Source organism: Taeniopygia guttata, chromosome 7 (genome assembly GCF_048771995.1).
Source record: "Taeniopygia guttata chromosome 7, bTaeGut7.mat, whole genome shotgun sequence".
NCBI lineage: Eukaryota > Metazoa > Chordata > Aves > Passeriformes > Estrildidae > Taeniopygia > Taeniopygia guttata.
This window is the reverse complement of record NC_133032.1, coordinates 7,304,247-7,322,929: the sequence shown is the minus strand read 5'-3', so window position 1 is coordinate 7,322,929 and position 18,683 is coordinate 7,304,247. Positions and strand designations below refer to the sequence as shown.

At 40.9% G+C, this 18,683-nt stretch overlaps 1 protein-coding gene across 1 annotated transcript in view; it reads right to left on the bottom strand.

Annotated features, from left to right (window-relative positions):
• The window catches only part of TFCP2L1 (transcription factor CP2 like 1), a 35,367-nt gene that overhangs the window by 6,508 nt on the left and 10,176 nt on the right, over nt 1-18,683 (bottom strand). Inside the window, exons 3-13 of the mRNA XM_030277217.4 lie at nt 11,618-11,694; nt 10,067-10,172; nt 9,713-9,819; nt 8,959-9,111; nt 7,971-8,081; nt 6,154-6,245; nt 4,777-4,825; nt 4,587-4,680; nt 3,638-3,728; nt 2,962-3,062; nt 1,831-1,973 (exon numbers count right to left, since the gene is read on the bottom strand). Coding sequence (XP_030133077.1) covers nt 1,831-1,973; nt 2,962-3,062; nt 3,638-3,728; nt 4,587-4,680; nt 4,777-4,825; nt 6,154-6,245; nt 7,971-8,081; nt 8,959-9,111; nt 9,713-9,819; nt 10,067-10,172; nt 11,618-11,694 — 1,124 coding nt within the window. The remainder of the gene's footprint in view (nt 1-1,830; nt 1,974-2,961; nt 3,063-3,637; nt 3,729-4,586; nt 4,681-4,776; nt 4,826-6,153; nt 6,246-7,970; nt 8,082-8,958; nt 9,112-9,712; nt 9,820-10,066; nt 10,173-11,617; nt 11,695-18,683) is intronic.

The window sequence follows — 18,683 nt, the reverse complement described above, 5'->3', positions numbered from 1 at the left end:
AGCAGCATCCAACTGGCTATTTAGATCAGACCTTAGTACAGATGCTGTGCTTGCAGGATTCATTTACCTGTTTGTATTTTGTCAAGAAACAAGAATAGTAGTGAAACTGTTATGAGAAGCAAGGCAAATCATGGGAAGGAAGACTAGAACCTAAAGCTGTTTGAGCTATCCATGAGAGGCAACTAGATTTTCAGAGGAGGTGCAGATTCTGGTGACACCTTTAAATAAAGAGATAAAGAATATTTCAGTTCCAATATGAAAAGCCCATTTAAGACTCATCCTTAGATAATGCTTCCTCCCATCTTAGAGTAGCTATGTGGTTCAGAGGAAGTGAATTACCTTCAGGAGGCGTCTCCTACAGTTGAAGCAAATGCTGGACACAACATCAGAGGAGAGAGGTGTGACAAGAACCTATCTGACCAGTTAATGAAATCCAGCTTTGTGAAAAAGCCTTCTCCTAGCTACTGAGTATCATTCAAGTAATGTATTTATCAGCTGTAAGTTCTCACATCAAAATACCCTTCTCAACTTGGACTGATCTCCCTATACTCTTTTGGATTTAACATCCAGCCTCTACTCCTTCAAATCAAACTTCTCTGGCCCGTTTGTGTGTCTTTGCCTAATGATGCATGAAGTACATTCACAAAATACCACACTCTTGCCACTATAGTACTAGAACAAGAAAAAAATATTAGAAAAGCAATAGAACTTGTTAATAATTGACATAAACAAATACTTAAAGCCTTATACCCAGGCTGGTTCATGCAATTCCCCTGCCAAGAGCTGCCTCCAAGCACTTTGCATCCATAAAGCATCAAAGTTGCAGATTTAATCAGGCTGGAATAGCAAGGAGACTTCAGGAATAAGTATTAAAGCCTTCAATTTAGGCTCCAGTCGAGACCTATGCTCTGCTTCATTTGTTTTAACAATGCTTCTTATAAATGAAGCTCCTTAAGTGATTCTGGTGCATGAATGAGTAAGTAATTTAGCAGAGGAAAAAGGAAGAAGGGCAACTCACTATTAACCTGTAAGTTAATGGAATGGACTAAATTAAGGCATCATATAATGGGACACAAACAGTAGCAGAGGTCCATAAATTATAGTGTGCTTATAGTGTATATAGTGACAGACCCAGTGCCTGGAAACATGGGCCAAGATGTAAAACTAGTTGCCCTACAGATTTTAAAACTTACCTTCCTTGGGCAACTTACCTATTTAATTTTAAAAGTTTTTACTTTAGATCCTCACTTCAAAATGTGTGTAAGTAGCCAAAATGAAAAGAAACTCATAGAATCATTTAGGTTGGAAAAAACCTCTAAGATCATTATGCACAAGTATTGACCTGGCACCAGCAAGCCCAACACTAAACCACGTCCCCAGGTGCCACAGCTACACGACTTTTAAATACCCCCAGGGATGGTAACTCAACCACTTCCCTGAGCAGTCTGTTCCAATGCTTGGTAACCCAGTCAATAAACATTTTTTTCCTAACCTATTCTAAACTTTCCCTGGTACAAGTTGAGGCCATTTCCTCTCATCCTGACACTTGTTACTTGGGAGAAGAGACAGAGTCCCACATTGCCACAACCTCTTTTCAGGCAGAGCACAATAAATGACCAATTTTGTTTTGTTTTGCTTTAAAAAAGCAAACAAGAACTCCAACATCTTTTACAAAGCAAAGGACTTGAAACTACACCAAAATCAGTGCTGGGCAAGCTGAATCTCTAACTTGTTGGGATGCATTCCATAATTTGAAAGTTCATTCTAACTTCAAGAAGCCAGACAACTGTTCCATCTCTGACAAAGATGCAGCCCCTTTATCCCCCCTACCTCATTGCTCACTAACACGTGGATCCCCGTGGGTCCCTGCCGGTAGATCCGATTGATCTGCTGTGGAGAAATGCTGTACAAGTTTGCAATCTTCTCCAGCAACTCCAGCGTGGTCAGCTCTTCTAAGAAGATTGCATGATACACTGCAACAAGTGGAAAGCAGCTACAGAACAGCAAATACAAATGGCACCAAGACACTCAGCATCAACACCAAATGGGTTAAGATGAAGGTTCAAATGGAATAAACAAGCTTACTATTTTAAAGCACCCCCCAAGTATCCGGCTTGATGATTTGCAGAAAAATACTCATTATTTGTGTGCAGAGGCAATTAAAACACACACAACTTTTACCCAGAGGAAAACATGAGGACTAATTACAACTTGCATCATGAGGCACTAAAACAGCCCTCTCATAAAGCTGCTTATATTTCCCATAATCTTCTTTTACTGGTTTTTGAAGTTTAAAAAAAGAATTCAATCAAATAGCATGTGTGACACATGCTATGTCACACAAAAGCAGTATTTTATTAGATACTGTTCACTGAGCCCATAGGCACAAACTAAAACATACAAGGTATAAGGTAACACCATGGATAACAGTATTGTTTTAGAAATCTAATCCAAATTATAGCTACCAGGTAGGAAAGCTGAGCCTGTTTATTACTAAATGCAAGATTTAAGGACAATCTTTGCTCTCATTTGATTGTACATTGTGAAATGAGGGATGACAAATTTCCAAAAGCTTTGAACTTTCAAGAATCATAACCTTACTTTCAGACCTACCTAACTTCCATTTCCCTGATTTTTTTTCAAACAAGACAATCTATAGAAAATTGTGTATCTATAGAAAATTGTGGAAGGGTGGTTTTTAATGCTACTGTCCCTACTAAGAACCGAAAAGAGATTTTGCTGTGGCATTCTGCAGATAATTTGTAAGCCAGGCCATCTCCCCCAGGCAGACAGTGCCATTTGGAATCTGCAGCTGTGAAACCATAACCAAGGTGGCAAAACTGGAATAAACAGAATCCCTTCAAACACTAAGGACACCAAGCTGTCCCACTCAGGAGCTCAGGCAGAAAGCAGCATTCTCACCAGGTAAATGTTTAACAAAATTCATAAATAAGAACTTACCACAAAGGCTTCCATCTCCATTTTCTCGTTTTTGGTGGAGATGGGACCTGTTTTGCTCTGGTTCTTGACAGACATAAATTGTCATCTTGGGCCTCACATTTCTATGGATTAATCAGAAACAGTAGTAAGTTATTTAGTAGATCTGAAATAGTTCCAAGTCAGCTATCAAATAGTAAAAGATGGAATCATCCAGGCCATGCATAAGTAACAAACTCCAGGATAGCCTTGATGTTGTTGACTAGACTACTTAGGATGTCCAGCAAAAGACCCCTGGGAGGTGGTGCAGAGAACCTTAATCTTTTCAAGATCAGGTAAGAATAAAAAGCTTACAGCACTTGTTAAGCAGTTCATCACACTGGCCTCTACTGATTTAAATCCTGCTCAGCTGTAGAATTTATGAACAGCATAGGGTTTTGTAGGCTGTGTATCTTGTGAAATGGATGCAAGCTATCAGCTGGTAGCAAATAAACCATTAGAGATTCACATTATGCTGCTTTGTTTTGGCAACTTTTCTGAGCTGTGCCTGGATTTGAATATCATTGTGATCTCCAGTCCCTGAGAAAACCTCTCTGAAGTATTAAAAGGAAGGCTAAATGCTACAGTTCAAGGATTAACTTCTAGTTAACACTGAAATTATCAAGGAATCATAAAAAAATAGGAAGGAAATAGTACAAACCTTCCCTTAATTGCATTAAAGAGCCGAATTCCATCAGCAGGCCCACAGATTTGAACAAAATCTTCTTTGGACATCTTCAGTAAGTCGGCACCTATATATTTCAAATTGATTTTCCTTCAGAAGTTAAGTAAATCTTAGCTTCCAAATAGTATGTATGGGCAGCAGAAAAGGGCAGGGGTAGAGGGTGTAGAGAATCCACAAACCTAAACCACACAGATTTATACAGAGAAGTTGTAAATTCGGAGAGGTGTGCACTTTAAATCAACCACTGTGAAACAGAGAGCTGTAAGCTGCCAAAAGAACAGTGCTGCACTGGAAAATACTCCAGCCAACTCATAAACAAGCTAGATATTTCACACTGGCCATTAAATGACCTGGTCTTCTGTAACTGTCACATTCACTGAGTTATTTCATCTTGTTGCAAGTCAGAGAGTCTCCTCAGGGTTTCAACACCTCTAACAACTGCCCCTTCCACCATCTTACTGGTGTGTACAACTACTTAAATTGGAGGTACAGTGAAGGTGCCAGATGCTTCTTAAACATGCATAGGGACAGGATGGGAGGCAGCAGATAGAAGACGAAATGCTGATTAGATATAAAAAAAAACCACTTTCTCTGTCAAAATAGTTAAGTATTTGAAGAGGTTTAGAGAGATTGCGAAATTTCCAGCCTTGGAGATTTCAAAGGCAACTGCACAAGGCCCTGGGCTTGCTTCAAAGTTGCACTTCATGAACTTGGAAGTCCCTTCCATCTTAACTTATTTCCTTCCAGTTTTACTTACTCTGTAGGTCTACAAACTGTTTTGACAAATGGTAACTAATCTAAGAAGCAAAGAACAACCACACTGGATCAAACCAAGGATCCCATCAAAAGTGGCCAGCAGCAGATGCTACCTGAGCTGCACTTACAGAAGAGAAAAAAACCAGAACATTTGGACCGTTTAACTCACCCGAAAAACTTGAGAAGAGTCTACAGAATGGAGAGAACCTATTACGATGAAGCCACTGCTGGGCATCTTGAATAGAAGCAGAAGGAAGGAGATGCTACATTGCAAAAAGAATAAGAAGGTCTTGAAATGAACTGTTCACCAGTGTCCTAAAAGAGAAAAGCACCACATTAACATGATCTCAAGTACTTACATCATTGCTGGGAGGCAGGAGCTCCATTTGGTGGGTTGGAGAACTGTTGCTAAAAGAAATTATATAAAGTTGGAAGAGAAAAAAAACACATTATTTTAAATTTTACATTGCAGTGTCCATCCTCTTCCCCCTCCTCTATTTGACTCAACTTTCACAAGTTACATCCAACTTGTCTATCCAATCTTTAAAAAGGTGTTCAAACTTCGGAAGAATAAAAAAAAAAAAACAACTTTCTACTCGAGTCTTTCGTTGGTCAGTTGAGGTCCTCCTCAAAACTGAGAGGACAAATTCAGGTTTACTGACCTCAGTCAAGCTTTTCCATACGGCTGACTCACTAATCTGACATGATTTAAGCAAGAAAATTGTAACCTACAGGGTGGCTGAACTTGAAATTTTCATGAGCCAGAAATATCCTAACTAAATCCACTGCATAATAATAATTCTTTACAAAATTTGAATAAAGGACCTTATAATTCAACCCTGGTGCTATCTAAAGCATAGTCAAGTGCCATAAATCATGCAAAACCACATTTCTACTAAATTCTCCTAAACACATACAGGATTCCTCAACATATCAGGGATTTTACCAAAGGGAAAAAATGCTCAGCAAATCTCTCTACTAACACAAAAATTTGTAACTTCAATGTTTGTTCTTTTTCATACTTTGAGGGGATTCACTGAAAATTAGTGATACAGCACGGTAATTAAGTTGTGTGGGAAGAGAATAAGATGGCAGAGTCCTACCAAAAGAAAAATACCTATACCAAATTCCTATGGGGAAGTATGCAGAAGGGAGGACTGACAAGTATGAGGGACACTGCTGTACCTTTCTGACACTAGTTACCATCTTCAGCATTTCAGAATCACTAGAGCTGTCTCAGTATGATGGCTATTTAATGAATTAAACATGTCTTCATTAGTCTTTTGTTCTGAAATAGCATCTCAAAACCCAGGCTATTTTGCCCCAAACAAGATTTCTTTACATGTCATTCACCTAGGAATTCAGCACCCCAAGCTACCTCAAGACAGAAAGTAAGGAAGAAACACCAACTCTGAAGAGGTGCTGAAAGCCTCTAACACACTTGTGAGAAGGTACTGGGAATTGGAAGCACAGGGCATGGTGTGTTCTCACCAGGAGTTGCCCTGGAGGCCCTCTGACGCTCCCCTTCCAGCCACCACATAAGCAGGGCATGTACAAACATTACTCTGCACTACAGGGGGAATTCCTGGATGGAAGGTCTTAAAGGCTTTTGGAAAATAGTTTCTCCTTGCTAGAAGCGGGGGAGGTCCTTAACATCATCTTGCAGGGTATGAAGTGCATGGACACACAAAGGCTACCATACAACAAGAAAGATAAAGCATGTATTTGTTACATACCCATCTCCGAGGTTGAAGCTGTTGGGAGAACTGTTGTAGCTTGGAGATGGAGCATTGTTCATTTGATAAGGCACATCTGGCCAGGGAGAGCACTGTTGGAAGAAAGGCAGTGGGGAAACTTTCATAAGGATGGAAATAAAGGATTTGATTCTCCTCTAATACCACATTCATGCTGTTGCCACGCCACTAACTTCAGCTCATCACTCCTGCTGGGAGGAGGAGACGGGCCATGGATTTTCTACACTGCTCTCCAAGTGGGCTGTCAGGGGGCCAAGATTGATTCCAGTTGTGCATTCCACATTTCTTTCTCCCATTTCACAAAGCCTGTCCCCAAATAACACTGGGCCAAAGTGTGCACAGCTGTAAGTCAGAGCAACGCCAGTAAGTCAACTCAGACTGAAGGCAGGAATGATACAGAAATACCCCTGGACTCAATTATAGATCTCTAATTAAATCCAGTCAAGAGTGACAAAAAGGCTCTTGTGGCATTGCTTCAGGTTTATACCAGCAAAAGAGCAGAATGTGAACAAGCCTGCTGAAACCTCTGGCTATTAGTCAAACAGCTCCAGTCATAAATGGGTACTAAATGGAGAAAATTTAAGATAGACAGACAGACACAAAGCTACTAAAAGCCTTCACAAATATAGGTCAGACTCCACATTCCATGACAGTAGTGTAAAACCAGAGTAACCCAGATAGAATTGGTGACTCTGTTCTGAATTTAAGCCACAGTAATCAGCAGGAGAAATCTAGCCCTGTTGAACCCCACACCACCAACAGCTCAAGAAAATACTCTGTAGTGGCCTTGTTTGCAATGATAAAAAGACAGCAAGTGTAGCTTTGGAGCTTTATCATCTCCACAAACACGAGCAAATATTTTATAATCTCCACAAGCACTGGCAAATATTTAACTCTTTGGCAACCCACATTTCCCCACGCAATATGTCAAAGTGCATCAGAGCTCGCAGGAAGAGTCTGGGATCTGCCAACTCAGTAGAATTAGGTCTGTCAATCACAAAACATGCTGGTTGCTCCTGGCAACATGAGGAAAATGGAGTGGGAGAGATTGGATCTCACAAATAGGAAGTTGATTTAAATTAAGAATAATTAACATCATTTTTGGATGTTCAGCAAGCTGCTCCAAAAAAAAAAAAAAAGAACTAAATCAAATAACAAGTAATTCTCATAGGGAGACTGAACAACACTTTTAAATCCCTTTCTTAATTCCTGTTGCTGACTAATTCTATAGCCTATGGTAAATTTATACAAACATCTTAGTAATGACAGGGAAGGGAAGAAACACATACAACTCTACACCAGATACATCAGAATATAAGACACAAGATATTGCTAGAGCACAACTCAGAATCTTGCATGTAACAACAGCTTCATAGGCACATTCACAAAAAACATAATAATTTAATCAGACAGCCTATTCATCTGCTCATTGGTCCCATCTCCAACATGAACTTTTCCCAAGCAGTTCTGAAAAAAAAATACAGACAACTGTATTTTCATACAACTGGCACCTGAGGGCCACGAAAAGCGCTCAGGAGCACAGTGGTGAAAACTGAGAAAGTTGTTGTTTTTTGGGGTTTTTTAAAGCCAGGTTGCTAAGGGTTAGTTTATACCCCAAGACAAAAACTTTGGCATCTTTCATAAATTTCAACAGTGAGTCATTTTATAATTTCCACTCTCAGTTTCACTCAGATCTGAGCACACATGTCTCCACAAGGCAATCTCCAGGGCTCAGATGCTGTTTTCTTTTCAATTTATCTCCCAACATGATGTAGCATGATGAGTCTAAAACACTTTACCTCTGTGAGAATAGTTGTCTCATAGGAAGGCTGATACTTCTCCTTCTCTTGGGTGGTCTTCTTTTCCATTTTTTCCCTGTCAGTCTTCTGTTTTCTGTCCGCTCCTTTAGGCTATAAGTACAAGCACAGGCTCTCCCTTATGCCAAGCATTACAAGTTTAAAGACAGAGGCCAACAGATTTATCTAATCTGTTCACAAAAGCCTCCTTAAGATTTATGGGAATTCTACATATGAAACAAGATCAGATCTGCATTTTCTAGACAAAAGAATTAATCGGGTATCCCTGTACTGTTTCTGTACATCCACCAGTAATGCCTACTGCAATTGTGAAACAGGCTGACCACAGTCTTGAAATGTGATTCCAACTATTTCAGTTCATAAGTTATGCACCTCAACTGGCATTTGTAATATCTTTCCAGAAAGTAGAAAGATATTGCTGATGGAAAAAAACTGGAGCAGCAGATCCCTTGAGAAAACAGGCCTATGGAGAGTTTGTTGTTAAGCAGCTATAGGGCTGACATGCCCCGATTAGGAGCTTCACAGATGCTCTTTCTTACAATCTTTTTCTCCTCCAGGTATCACGGAGACAAACTCTGCTCCAACAACAACAATAAAAGAGTATTTAAGATCTTCATAATGAAATTTTATTGCTCATGGAGGGTTCAATCAAAGAAATTGAAGATGCCCTGATGTCTTGATTGCCGAGGAGCATCAAAACACACTGGATACCCTAAATATCTCAGTATTTTTGCAGTGTTTGAATTACAATGGACTGGCACAAGTCTTAGCGCAACACTTCAACTGGAACGGCTGTGTAGGTCAGTGTTTATACCATCATGTGCACAGGAGTCTGTTTGAAATCTTAAGCATTCCCAGTTAAAAGTCTGTTCTTTTACTCCAATGTTTGCATCACTCCTATACCATCTGCAATCTTTGCATGTTCCTGTGCCTTAATCTAGTTGATGACAAAGCCAAAACCACCTCATACCTTGAACACTTTGATCTGGCAGCTTGCAGAATGCAAGTGTTCTGTGTATTCACCATTTTCATTCTGCTTAAAGGTGTCGATTTGCACCCGGAAGGGCACCCCTTTCTCTCCTCCATGTTTCCGTGGAGTAAATTCTGTGCTGATGCAATGTACCTGGCAAAACAGAAACTGTGCTCATCTCTGGAGACAGTTGGAGTCTGTGCTCATCTAAATTTCAGATACTGCCTAAACAAGAGATTTTGGCTCCTCACAAAAAACTAAAAGAGGCAGAAGAGTTCATATGTACATAATTTCTGTTCCTTTCAACAAAATAATCAGGAGACCAAGCAGTTCAGAAAGAAACAGGGCATCAGGAAAAGCATCCTTTTATTTAAGTAAATCCCTCATTCGGATTAAAAACAGATCGTTGATGCTCAGAATGAGAAATAGTCATGAAAGAGGAAAGCAAGGAAAACTAACAGGTTATGAACAATTTTCCCCAAAACAAGACCTATGCTTAGAAAGCAACACCTGTGTCTGAGTACTTTTTTTAAAGAAAATCCTGGCAATAGCAGGTAGTACTCCAGCATTAACAAACAGCCAGCAAATTGATTTAGTGAGTATACTACAAATTAATTACACATCATTATCACGAGTTAGTAATTATCATTACCATCCTTCTTCTCTTGTTCATGTGCTGGCTATTTTGTCTCCCCAGGTCTTTAAAAAATATCTAACCACTGTATTTACCACAGAAATATGACTTATCTCTTACCTGAATGAATGCTGAAGCCCTCTTTGACGGATCCCAGAGAAATTCAACAGTGTTCAACTGGGTTGGGCTAGCCCTGGGATCCAAGATACCAACTGACAGCGGGATATCTGTAGAAGAAAACCCCTAAAATTTTAAAAATATTAAATTGAAGAAGAGAAAGCATTTCCATACAATCAGAACATGCACGTGAAAGCGAAGCCACCAAAGACATCTCTACTTAGGACCTATAGCGCTAGATCTCCTTCCCTCCCAAAGATATACAGGATTCCTAAAAAACCTAAACACACATGCAAACACTCCATGCACCACTGATCTCCCCAGCACTGCAGAGGTGCCACGATGAAATAGTCTCACCTATATCAAGGATGCGGTCCCCAGGCCGACTCCACCTCCAGCCCTCGAGCTGCTGATGCTCTGTGTACTGCAGGCGGCGGTCGTGGAAAACGACACGAATTATACTCTGTTAAAAAAAGACAGCAGTATGAACAATGGGATCCAGACAACTGGATGTCTCAAGATGACTTTGGCTTTCCAGAGTAGAAACAAAAGCTGATCTGTTATGCTTCTCACCCCCATTGATGAGGAGAATAGAAGGGTCCACCTAAGAGACCCATCACCATATGTATCAAATTCCTAAGGGACCCTCTGAGAGAAACACTTCCTCCTCCACAAAAAGGCTCATATGGGGGTAATATTTAATGTGTCTGTACCACATCCCAACCCCAGTATATCCCATTCTGATTTGCAAATGTGGAAGCCAGCTCACCTGTCCCTGCCCTGGTGGAGCTGACATGTCAAGACACTTTGCCAGTGGGAATTAAACTTTATTCCAGCCATTAAGAGCCAGTCATTGGATTTGCCTCAGAGTAGTTAAACAAGAGTAGGTAGAGTAGGAAAGCATCTGTAACAGCAGGCTGGTCTGCAATGGTGCAGCCATGCCAATAACTGGAGAAAAAAGGCTGGAATAAGGGCAATCCCCAGGGCAGACAAGTCCTAAGTACTCCTAACTAGTATGTTCTTTTGTATATTCACAGTGCTACACTTACATGAGTTAATGACCTCTAACCTTCCAGTTTCTCAATCCCACACTCCTGCTGGGGACTTCTGTATCAAATGAGTGAGCAAATTTTGCCAGTGAACCTGAGAAATTCCCAAATCAAACCCTAGCTTCAAGATGCAAACAAGCCACAGTGGGAACATCTACAAAATTAGAATCCCAATCCACATACTACCTGAAATGGGCCAAAAGCCAAATAGCGAATGGCCTAAACTTGGACAACATTTGAAATCTAAATTGGAATACTAATTTTGCAACTAGTTCCCACTTCTCAAAGGAAATCCTGAGGCAGAAAGCCAAGAATTGAAGGTTGGATCCAGAACCAAGGTCCAGACCAATGTTTTTGAATTTTAACTGTTTTGGCAGTGGAGGAAACAACAGGAAAAAGTCCCCCAAACCAAATGATCAAGTTCTAGATGTTCATCATTATGCCCATTACCAAAGTAAACTGGAGCTATATACAGAATCTGCCTGGCAGAACTATGTAAACACCTGGGCCCTCCATTTGTCACCTAACAACCCAGGCATGTTGCTGCAATTCAGTAGGGAGACAAGTCAGCCTCTCCACTGCTTTGACCATGTTCACCACTGAACTTTGGGATTCCCCTGAACCCAATATTCATAGTGAAACTCTGGGATCACAATCACAAACAGAATAAAGGTTCCCCTGAAGCCCTGCAAAGCCAAGCTGCATAGTCCCACAAAACTAGCACTCAACAACTTCATCACCCCTGCTTCCATTAAAAACAATGGCAAAGTGTTTTCCATTGTCTCAGTGGGAGCAAGGTCAGGCCCTTCAAAGGCTGTATGTAGTAGCAGGAAGAAAAGAAATCTATATTTCTCCTTACCTTTACATATTTTGTGTTTATATCTTGAAACTCTCCCAATTTCCTATTCTCAAGTAGACGGATTTCATAAGACTGACCTAGAGTTTAAGGAAACATTTCCAAGGTGTTTAATACGTTGTAGCAATGAGAGAGTCATGCTGGCATTTATGTGGCTGATAAGGCATACGTTTGATCAGGGAAAGCTTATTTTTGCTAACATAACGCATTTGCCCCAGTAATCGACAGGCACTAAAGCACAGCAGAAATTTGAAGGAAAGGTTTGACTTTTGGCAGCTAAAACCTCTCATCGATTATAGCTGTCTCCCAGGGCTGCTGTGGTTTTCTGGTCACCCTCCAGGAAGTCACCAGGGTGCTTGAGGCAGTTGTCCCCCCATGCCACATGGCTGTAACAGCGCTGCCTTTGTCTGTCCCTTCTGCTAAAGCAGTTCTGCCAAAGCAATGGTTGTGTGAAGAGGTGCTGGCACAATAGGTCCAGGAACAATTCTGCAGAGAATGACAACTGGGGAAAATCTTGCCGTTTTCAGCGAGCATTCAGGCCTGTAAGGTGTTTTGGTGAACCACAAAAACAAAATTTGCTTCATAAGGCCTGGAAAGTCACTGCCAAGGGCATAAATATTCCTTCAGATGTGTGTGGAGGCAGCAACGGGGTATTACAGCATGTGCAAGGACCAGTTCCGGAAAGGGATTACACACTCCACCACCCCACCACCATCCTGACATGAGGAATTTAGTCATTTCAACAGAATTCAGCTAACTGGTTTATGAAATAATATATCTTCAAGGCTGACAGCAGACAAAGGAGACTGATGTTTCAATACCTTACACACAGAAATTACTTAAGACAGTACTCACTGTACTACACCAAGTCTTTAAAATAAACCTGCAACCAGTACCAAGGCAGGATAGGATCATTAGGATTAATGGAGTATATGTGTACCTTATAGCTAGCTTTTCTTGTTCATCTTGCTATCTTTCCTTTCCCTGAAAAATGCACAGGGTATGACAAGGCAGGCACCAAGAAGGAGATTGGTTTGGTTTTTCTTGCTCAACCACTATCTCTGCAAAACTGGCCCTGCAGAAAACTGCAAAGCAGATCTATCTCCCTCTAAGCAGCTTCTACCAGCAGAGACAAAAATGCTACATTTTTGGATCTGTCTTTAGAAATGGATGACTTATGACAGCTGATGTGTCAGAGGCAGAGCACCTCTTGAGAATCCCACCCACGTGAGTACAGACCATATCCACAGAGCACAGAGATAATTGTGCTTATTCAGCTGGCTGGCGGATAGGAAAAGGAAAAAAAAGGAAGGACAAGAGAGGCCATACTGAAGCCCCAAATGTTTGCACAACAGCCCTACTGAAGTTAGTAGGAGTTCTGCAAACAGGAAATGACCCTTGAATCCAACAAGCGACTTAGGGCATGGGGAGAGCAGAGAATAAACCATATGAAGTACCAAAATAACCATGGCAACATGCACCAATCTTTACCCATCTCTTGGCACATAAGTAAAACAAAATTACAACAGGGACCTGCCTTTGAAGACTGCTAGACAAAAGTGGATGTTGTAAACCACAGTCCTGAAATTGAGGTCTTCCACACTCAAACTCACAAGACTTTCTAATGTTCCCATTGATACATATTACTATTGTTCACCTGGCAAATTTTAGAGATATGCACATCATCAATACTGTTATGTTAGCACAAAAAAGATCAAGGTCAGGTTAAAAAAATTGGTTTTCTCTCAGTCATAGAAAAGACCCTTTAGACTATCAAGTCCAACCATTAACCTAGGAATGCCAAGTCCACCACTAAAACAAGTCCCCAAGTGCCCCATCTGCTGTACATGTTTATCAATGTTGTACGAACTGACTGCTCAGTGGTTCAGCCTGGAGATACACTTCACCAGCTATTGATACAGTTCATCATCTTGAACCCAAGCAGCTCTTCTACTTCCAGTGCATTCCCATGCAAATATGAGGCTAATTAATCATAACAGAAGATTAATTTAGGTTTTGAAAGCAAGAGACAGTAAAATACATCTGTGACTGTACTCAGGGGTAACAAGGACAGCAAAATGTAGTGGTATGAGCTGTGCTATGGAGGAAGGCAATGGTCAAACCAGAAGCATTGTCAGCCATTCAGCAAGTATCTCAGGAATGAGCAGGTTTTTGGGACACCCTTGTGCACTGATAGACTCTCACTCTGGTCAGCCTGATTGGCTTACCTTCAGTTACAATGAGACAAAAGAAAATAACAGGCACAAACCCATCATCATCCATGTTCCTTTCAAACTAGCATCAAGCACTCAAAAACTCTGCAGCCTGCCATTTCTGACCCCCTTGCAGGGATAGGGGCAGAATTACAGCCTGGAAGGCAGTAGGCACCACACATCTCCACCTGACAGGAGTGATTCACCTCGGAAGGAATCAGAACAGATCCTGCAGACCAGTGAAAAAGAATCTGCAGTGTAGACAGAGTTAATATTAAACAGAAAGCCAAAGAGGAAATAACATGCTTTGATGAAAGATATATGGGTCATCTGATGGAAGCCCTGGAATGCAGTTTATGCCATGAAAAACCTCAATCAAAATGGTATTTTATGCTAACTGCTTTCCCCTTGAACTCTGAATGTTTAACTTGAGTTGCTACATGATTATCAAACAAGACTGCTCCCAGCCAAGCCTCAGAAAACATGGGGGTAATTTCCCCTCTCTGTGAAACTCTGTCAGTGATGATTTGGTCCCAATTCCTCAAAGTTACCTTATATATCTATCTTATGGTAGTGGTTTTTAATTTATTCTCCTTAAAGCTTTCTAGCAAATTCATTGCTTTGTGGTTTATGGTACCCGGAATTTATTAGCATGGACAGCATTCAGATACTTGTACTTTTATAGCACCAAACTGCTTGGATTATACTTTTTCCTTGGAAAATACCTTCCAAACCTTGGTCACTCTATATTTTCCACTCTGTATTTTATATAGTTTTGCTACCAGCAAAACTAGTGAAATACGGGATTATGATCTCAGCCCTGCAATTATTACTGTAGAGAAAAAAGGCTCTAAAGAATGACCACTTGGATGTTGGAAAACAAAACCTCTCTGCAAAATAAAAGTGAATAATAGCAATCTAACCTGAAGGAAGCTGAACTCCCCCTGGCGTCAAAGAGGGCAAAGAAATCACACAAGGCTCTGATACACAGATCATTTATGAATCTCCTGCATTGCTGACTCACCAGCACAAGCAGGCACACACTGACAGTATTCTGCTAAAACTAAATCACTAACAGATCATCCCTAGTCAGGTGTCCAAATCTGTAAAGAAACACGTCTGTAACAATCTGCATTTCCAATTCCCAAATTAGACTACAACTAGCTAAGCCCACAACAAAGCTGGAATACAGAGTTCTCCCCATACTGAGTTTTTCCATGCATCTCAGATGGAAACACAGATTAATACAGGTCAGGCTTCAACTTTCCAAGTCAATACGTGGTGGCAAAGCTGGAGACAGGAGCAGAGGATACCAGTGCTTAGACTACAGTGATTTGATTGAATAGCCCAGGTCAGATGTAATACTGGCACGTGCCCAGAGGCACCTAAAGCACTTCTGTCACCACCTGAAAAGAAGGGGACACTTTGCAAGCACAGCTGATGCTGCAGCAGCCTCCAGCACAACTGTGTGATCCAGTGCTCCCCTCACTCACCACAATCCTTCTTCCCCACCTGAGGCAGAGAACAGGACAGTAATAAATATTCAGAAAACCACAGCACATTCCTGAGACGCAGTTTGTCTCCCAACTTCATTGAAAGCTTCAGGGGCACCAATAAAAACCCAGGCAGGTGACGATATACTGTAATTTATATTTTAAACAGACATTCTCTGGGCAAAAGGAAATTCATGTAATCTCCTTCCAGGCTAGAGTTTGAGCAACTCGCTTTACAAAGTGGTACCCAGTAAAATAGTAACCACCCAGGTCCAGAGAGTTCCTGGTTCGTAATTCATGAAGCAATTTCACCTATCTGAAGGAGGATTTATAGACTGCTTACTTTTTTAAACTTGCATTGTCTTTGACAATTAGCACACATTAAATGTGGGCATGGCCACTTAATGTGAGGTAAATAGAATTTAAAGTCAAGCAATTCCTACAGTTGAAAAATAATTTAGTTCAACACAGGAATTTCACCTGCTCAAAAGGTACAAGTTTAACAGCTTACTGATTTCCATGGAATTTAGACAGCCATAGAAATTTTAGATAATTTCTGAATCAAAATATTATCACTATTTCATGCTCAAATTTACATTTTGTTCAAGGGTCATTTTACTACACAACCACAATATCCTGTTTGCTTTTCTTTGTTTTGGTGTTACATTTCAAGGGCCACTTGCACTGTGCATTTTGTGGTTTTCTGCACAATACACCGATACAATACACTAATTTCCAATTATGATGTTGATGTTCCAGGCTGATATGACTCAGGCCTTACTTAATCTAACAAAGTAGCCTTTCCAGAAATTAATTGAACCCTAACCTTTGAATAAGCAATATCCCCAACAAAAGTCTGTGGAAAAGGGGAAAAAAAAAAACCAACAACAAAACCAACAGTGTCCTCTTTCTCAGAATGGATCCACACAGCACTAGACAGAACCAGCCTGGAAACTGTTTGATTATTAAGCCAAGCCAATAAAAATTCCATTTAGCAACTTTATATGGACATCCTAAAGAGCACACAGATAAAGGCAAAGGAATGCTGACAGTCAAATGCACCATGCAGAAGGAGAGGGAGTGAAAAAAAAAGCAAGCATTTATTAAACCAAACCAAAGCACATCCAGCAGGCAGGAGGATCACCTTTGAAACAATCAAACACAATTATTCAGGGCATCAGGCACACACAAAGTTTTCTGACACAAAAGATGAATGAACCCTCAGGGTAAACAGACAAGAGTGGCAGAGCTGGCATGTGAACTTGCATGCTTGATGACACACACCTTTTTAGCCTGTCACAAGCAAAAATAAAAATTAGCATAAGACTTGCTCAAGTGTCCCATGTGTGGACACTGCAGGACAAGAAGCAAAAGCAGAACCCTCAATCCCTGAACCACAAATGACAGTGAGATATTCTGCAGTTGCTTACTGTAGCCTCATTTGACAAGATGCTGTAGATGTTTATCCAGTGGATATTATGAATTCACCAGCTACACAATAGGCCACCCTGAAAGCTCCCACTATGCTAGGAACATGGAAATCCTGAAAAGGAGGACAAGCTGTAGGCCAAGAAATGCAAAAGGATCACTAGACTCATTCTAAAACTGCAGGCTCATCTTGCCCCATATCCCATCTTCAACGCAGCAGCCAGAGATGGAGCAGGGTCAGTAAAGCCAGCCTTTTCTTCCTTGCCATATCTTCTCTGTTTCTGGTATTCAGTGTCCAGATTGCATCTACATTGAGCTGCCCAATCATGACCAAATCTCATTAACTCCTTTGTGTGGTCTCCTTCTGAATTTGCTTCTACGGCAATCAGAACCACAATCTACACATGCCTTGCTTTAGCTTTGGCAGTCTGGGCCTTCACCTACCCCCTGCCTCTCTCCTTGCACAAAGCCCCCTTAGCTCCTCCATGTTTTCATAGCCAGGAGTTCAACATTGAGGATTCCTGCTCTGCTTGCCCCTACCAACAGGGCAACAACACTACAGGAACACAGCACAGCAATTCAAGTCTTAATTCTACCACCATACCACAGAGCTTCACTGTCATCATGTCGCTTTTATGTTTTTCCTCCTTACAATGTGCCCCCAATTCAAGGGGGCTTTTCTTGCCTCCTTTTTCTACTTCCCTGCCTCTTTCTTGTGGGAAAGCCAAAGAGCTGCCTCGGAGCCAAGTTTGCTGCAGGAAAATTTCTTTGCTCATTTACTATATGAGCATATTTCTGAGTCCTACTCTTCACAGACTTTTGAAGATGGCCTATTCTACAGTGGTGACACTTCATAGCTAACAGGCACTAACAGAAATACTCCTCATTTACAATGGTTTTCACTCAAGAGAGGGAAGTGCATTTAAATCCCTGAAGAATACAGGCTCACTTTGAATCAAGGACACAAAACAAGCCAGCGGACACAAAAACACTTCTAGTTGCTAACTTCACTGGGTCCACTTGGGTGTCTTTTGCATAGACTTCCACTTCCACCTAAGCTAAACTATGTTATAAACATTGATTTTTAATACAAATTAATCAGCGAAAAAAATTATGGACCTCCAATGGAAAGCTGGAAAAATACCTACCTTGTGAAAATAATTTCTTCCGGTATTTCTATTTCTTTAGCATGTACTTGAAACACTCGGGATTATCTTAGTCACATCTGTCCAGCTCAGAAAACTTCAACCCTCTCTATGTAAATAAAAAATACAGGCTTTTTCTGGTTTCAACCTGTTTTAAGTCAATTTGGACAACAGGTTTTATAGCTTTGAAGGAGTAGTTTTGTGTGTAATATTTACTTGAGTTTCAGATAACTAAAAAGAATGGTCCTGGGTGAGGGTGCTGACGAGGGATGCAGAAGAGCTGAGCATGACTCCTGACCCCACCTAGCAGTTCCCTTAGATGCCCTCAGGTTAAGCCCCTTCCTTCAACACATTTCTGCAATAGGAAACTGGGAGAAGCAAGTCCCACTCCCACCTGTAGCTGCTCATTCAGGCTGCTGCCACGGGGCAGGGAAGGAGATGGGTTCAAAGCTGACTGTACCTTCCACACCAGTCACAAATGTGGCACCAAGATGGGACGTTTTGTCCCAGCCTGGAGGAATGTCACTGCTTGCTGTCTAGTTTCAGGGACACAGAATAAATGCTTCATAGGAAGCAAACAGGAGTCAAAAAAAAAGGTGCTTTTCCCCCTACCTCTTTAGGAAAAGAAGTATATTCTCTTATAAAAATGTATGTTATTCCTACAAAAACAGCTAATCAGGTCAAACCTACAGTATTTCTCAAGCTTCTTACTGCTACCTAAAATGTGATCTTTTAGGGCATAAATTAAAGGAGGCTAATTGAAAATTTTCTACATCACCTCACACTGACA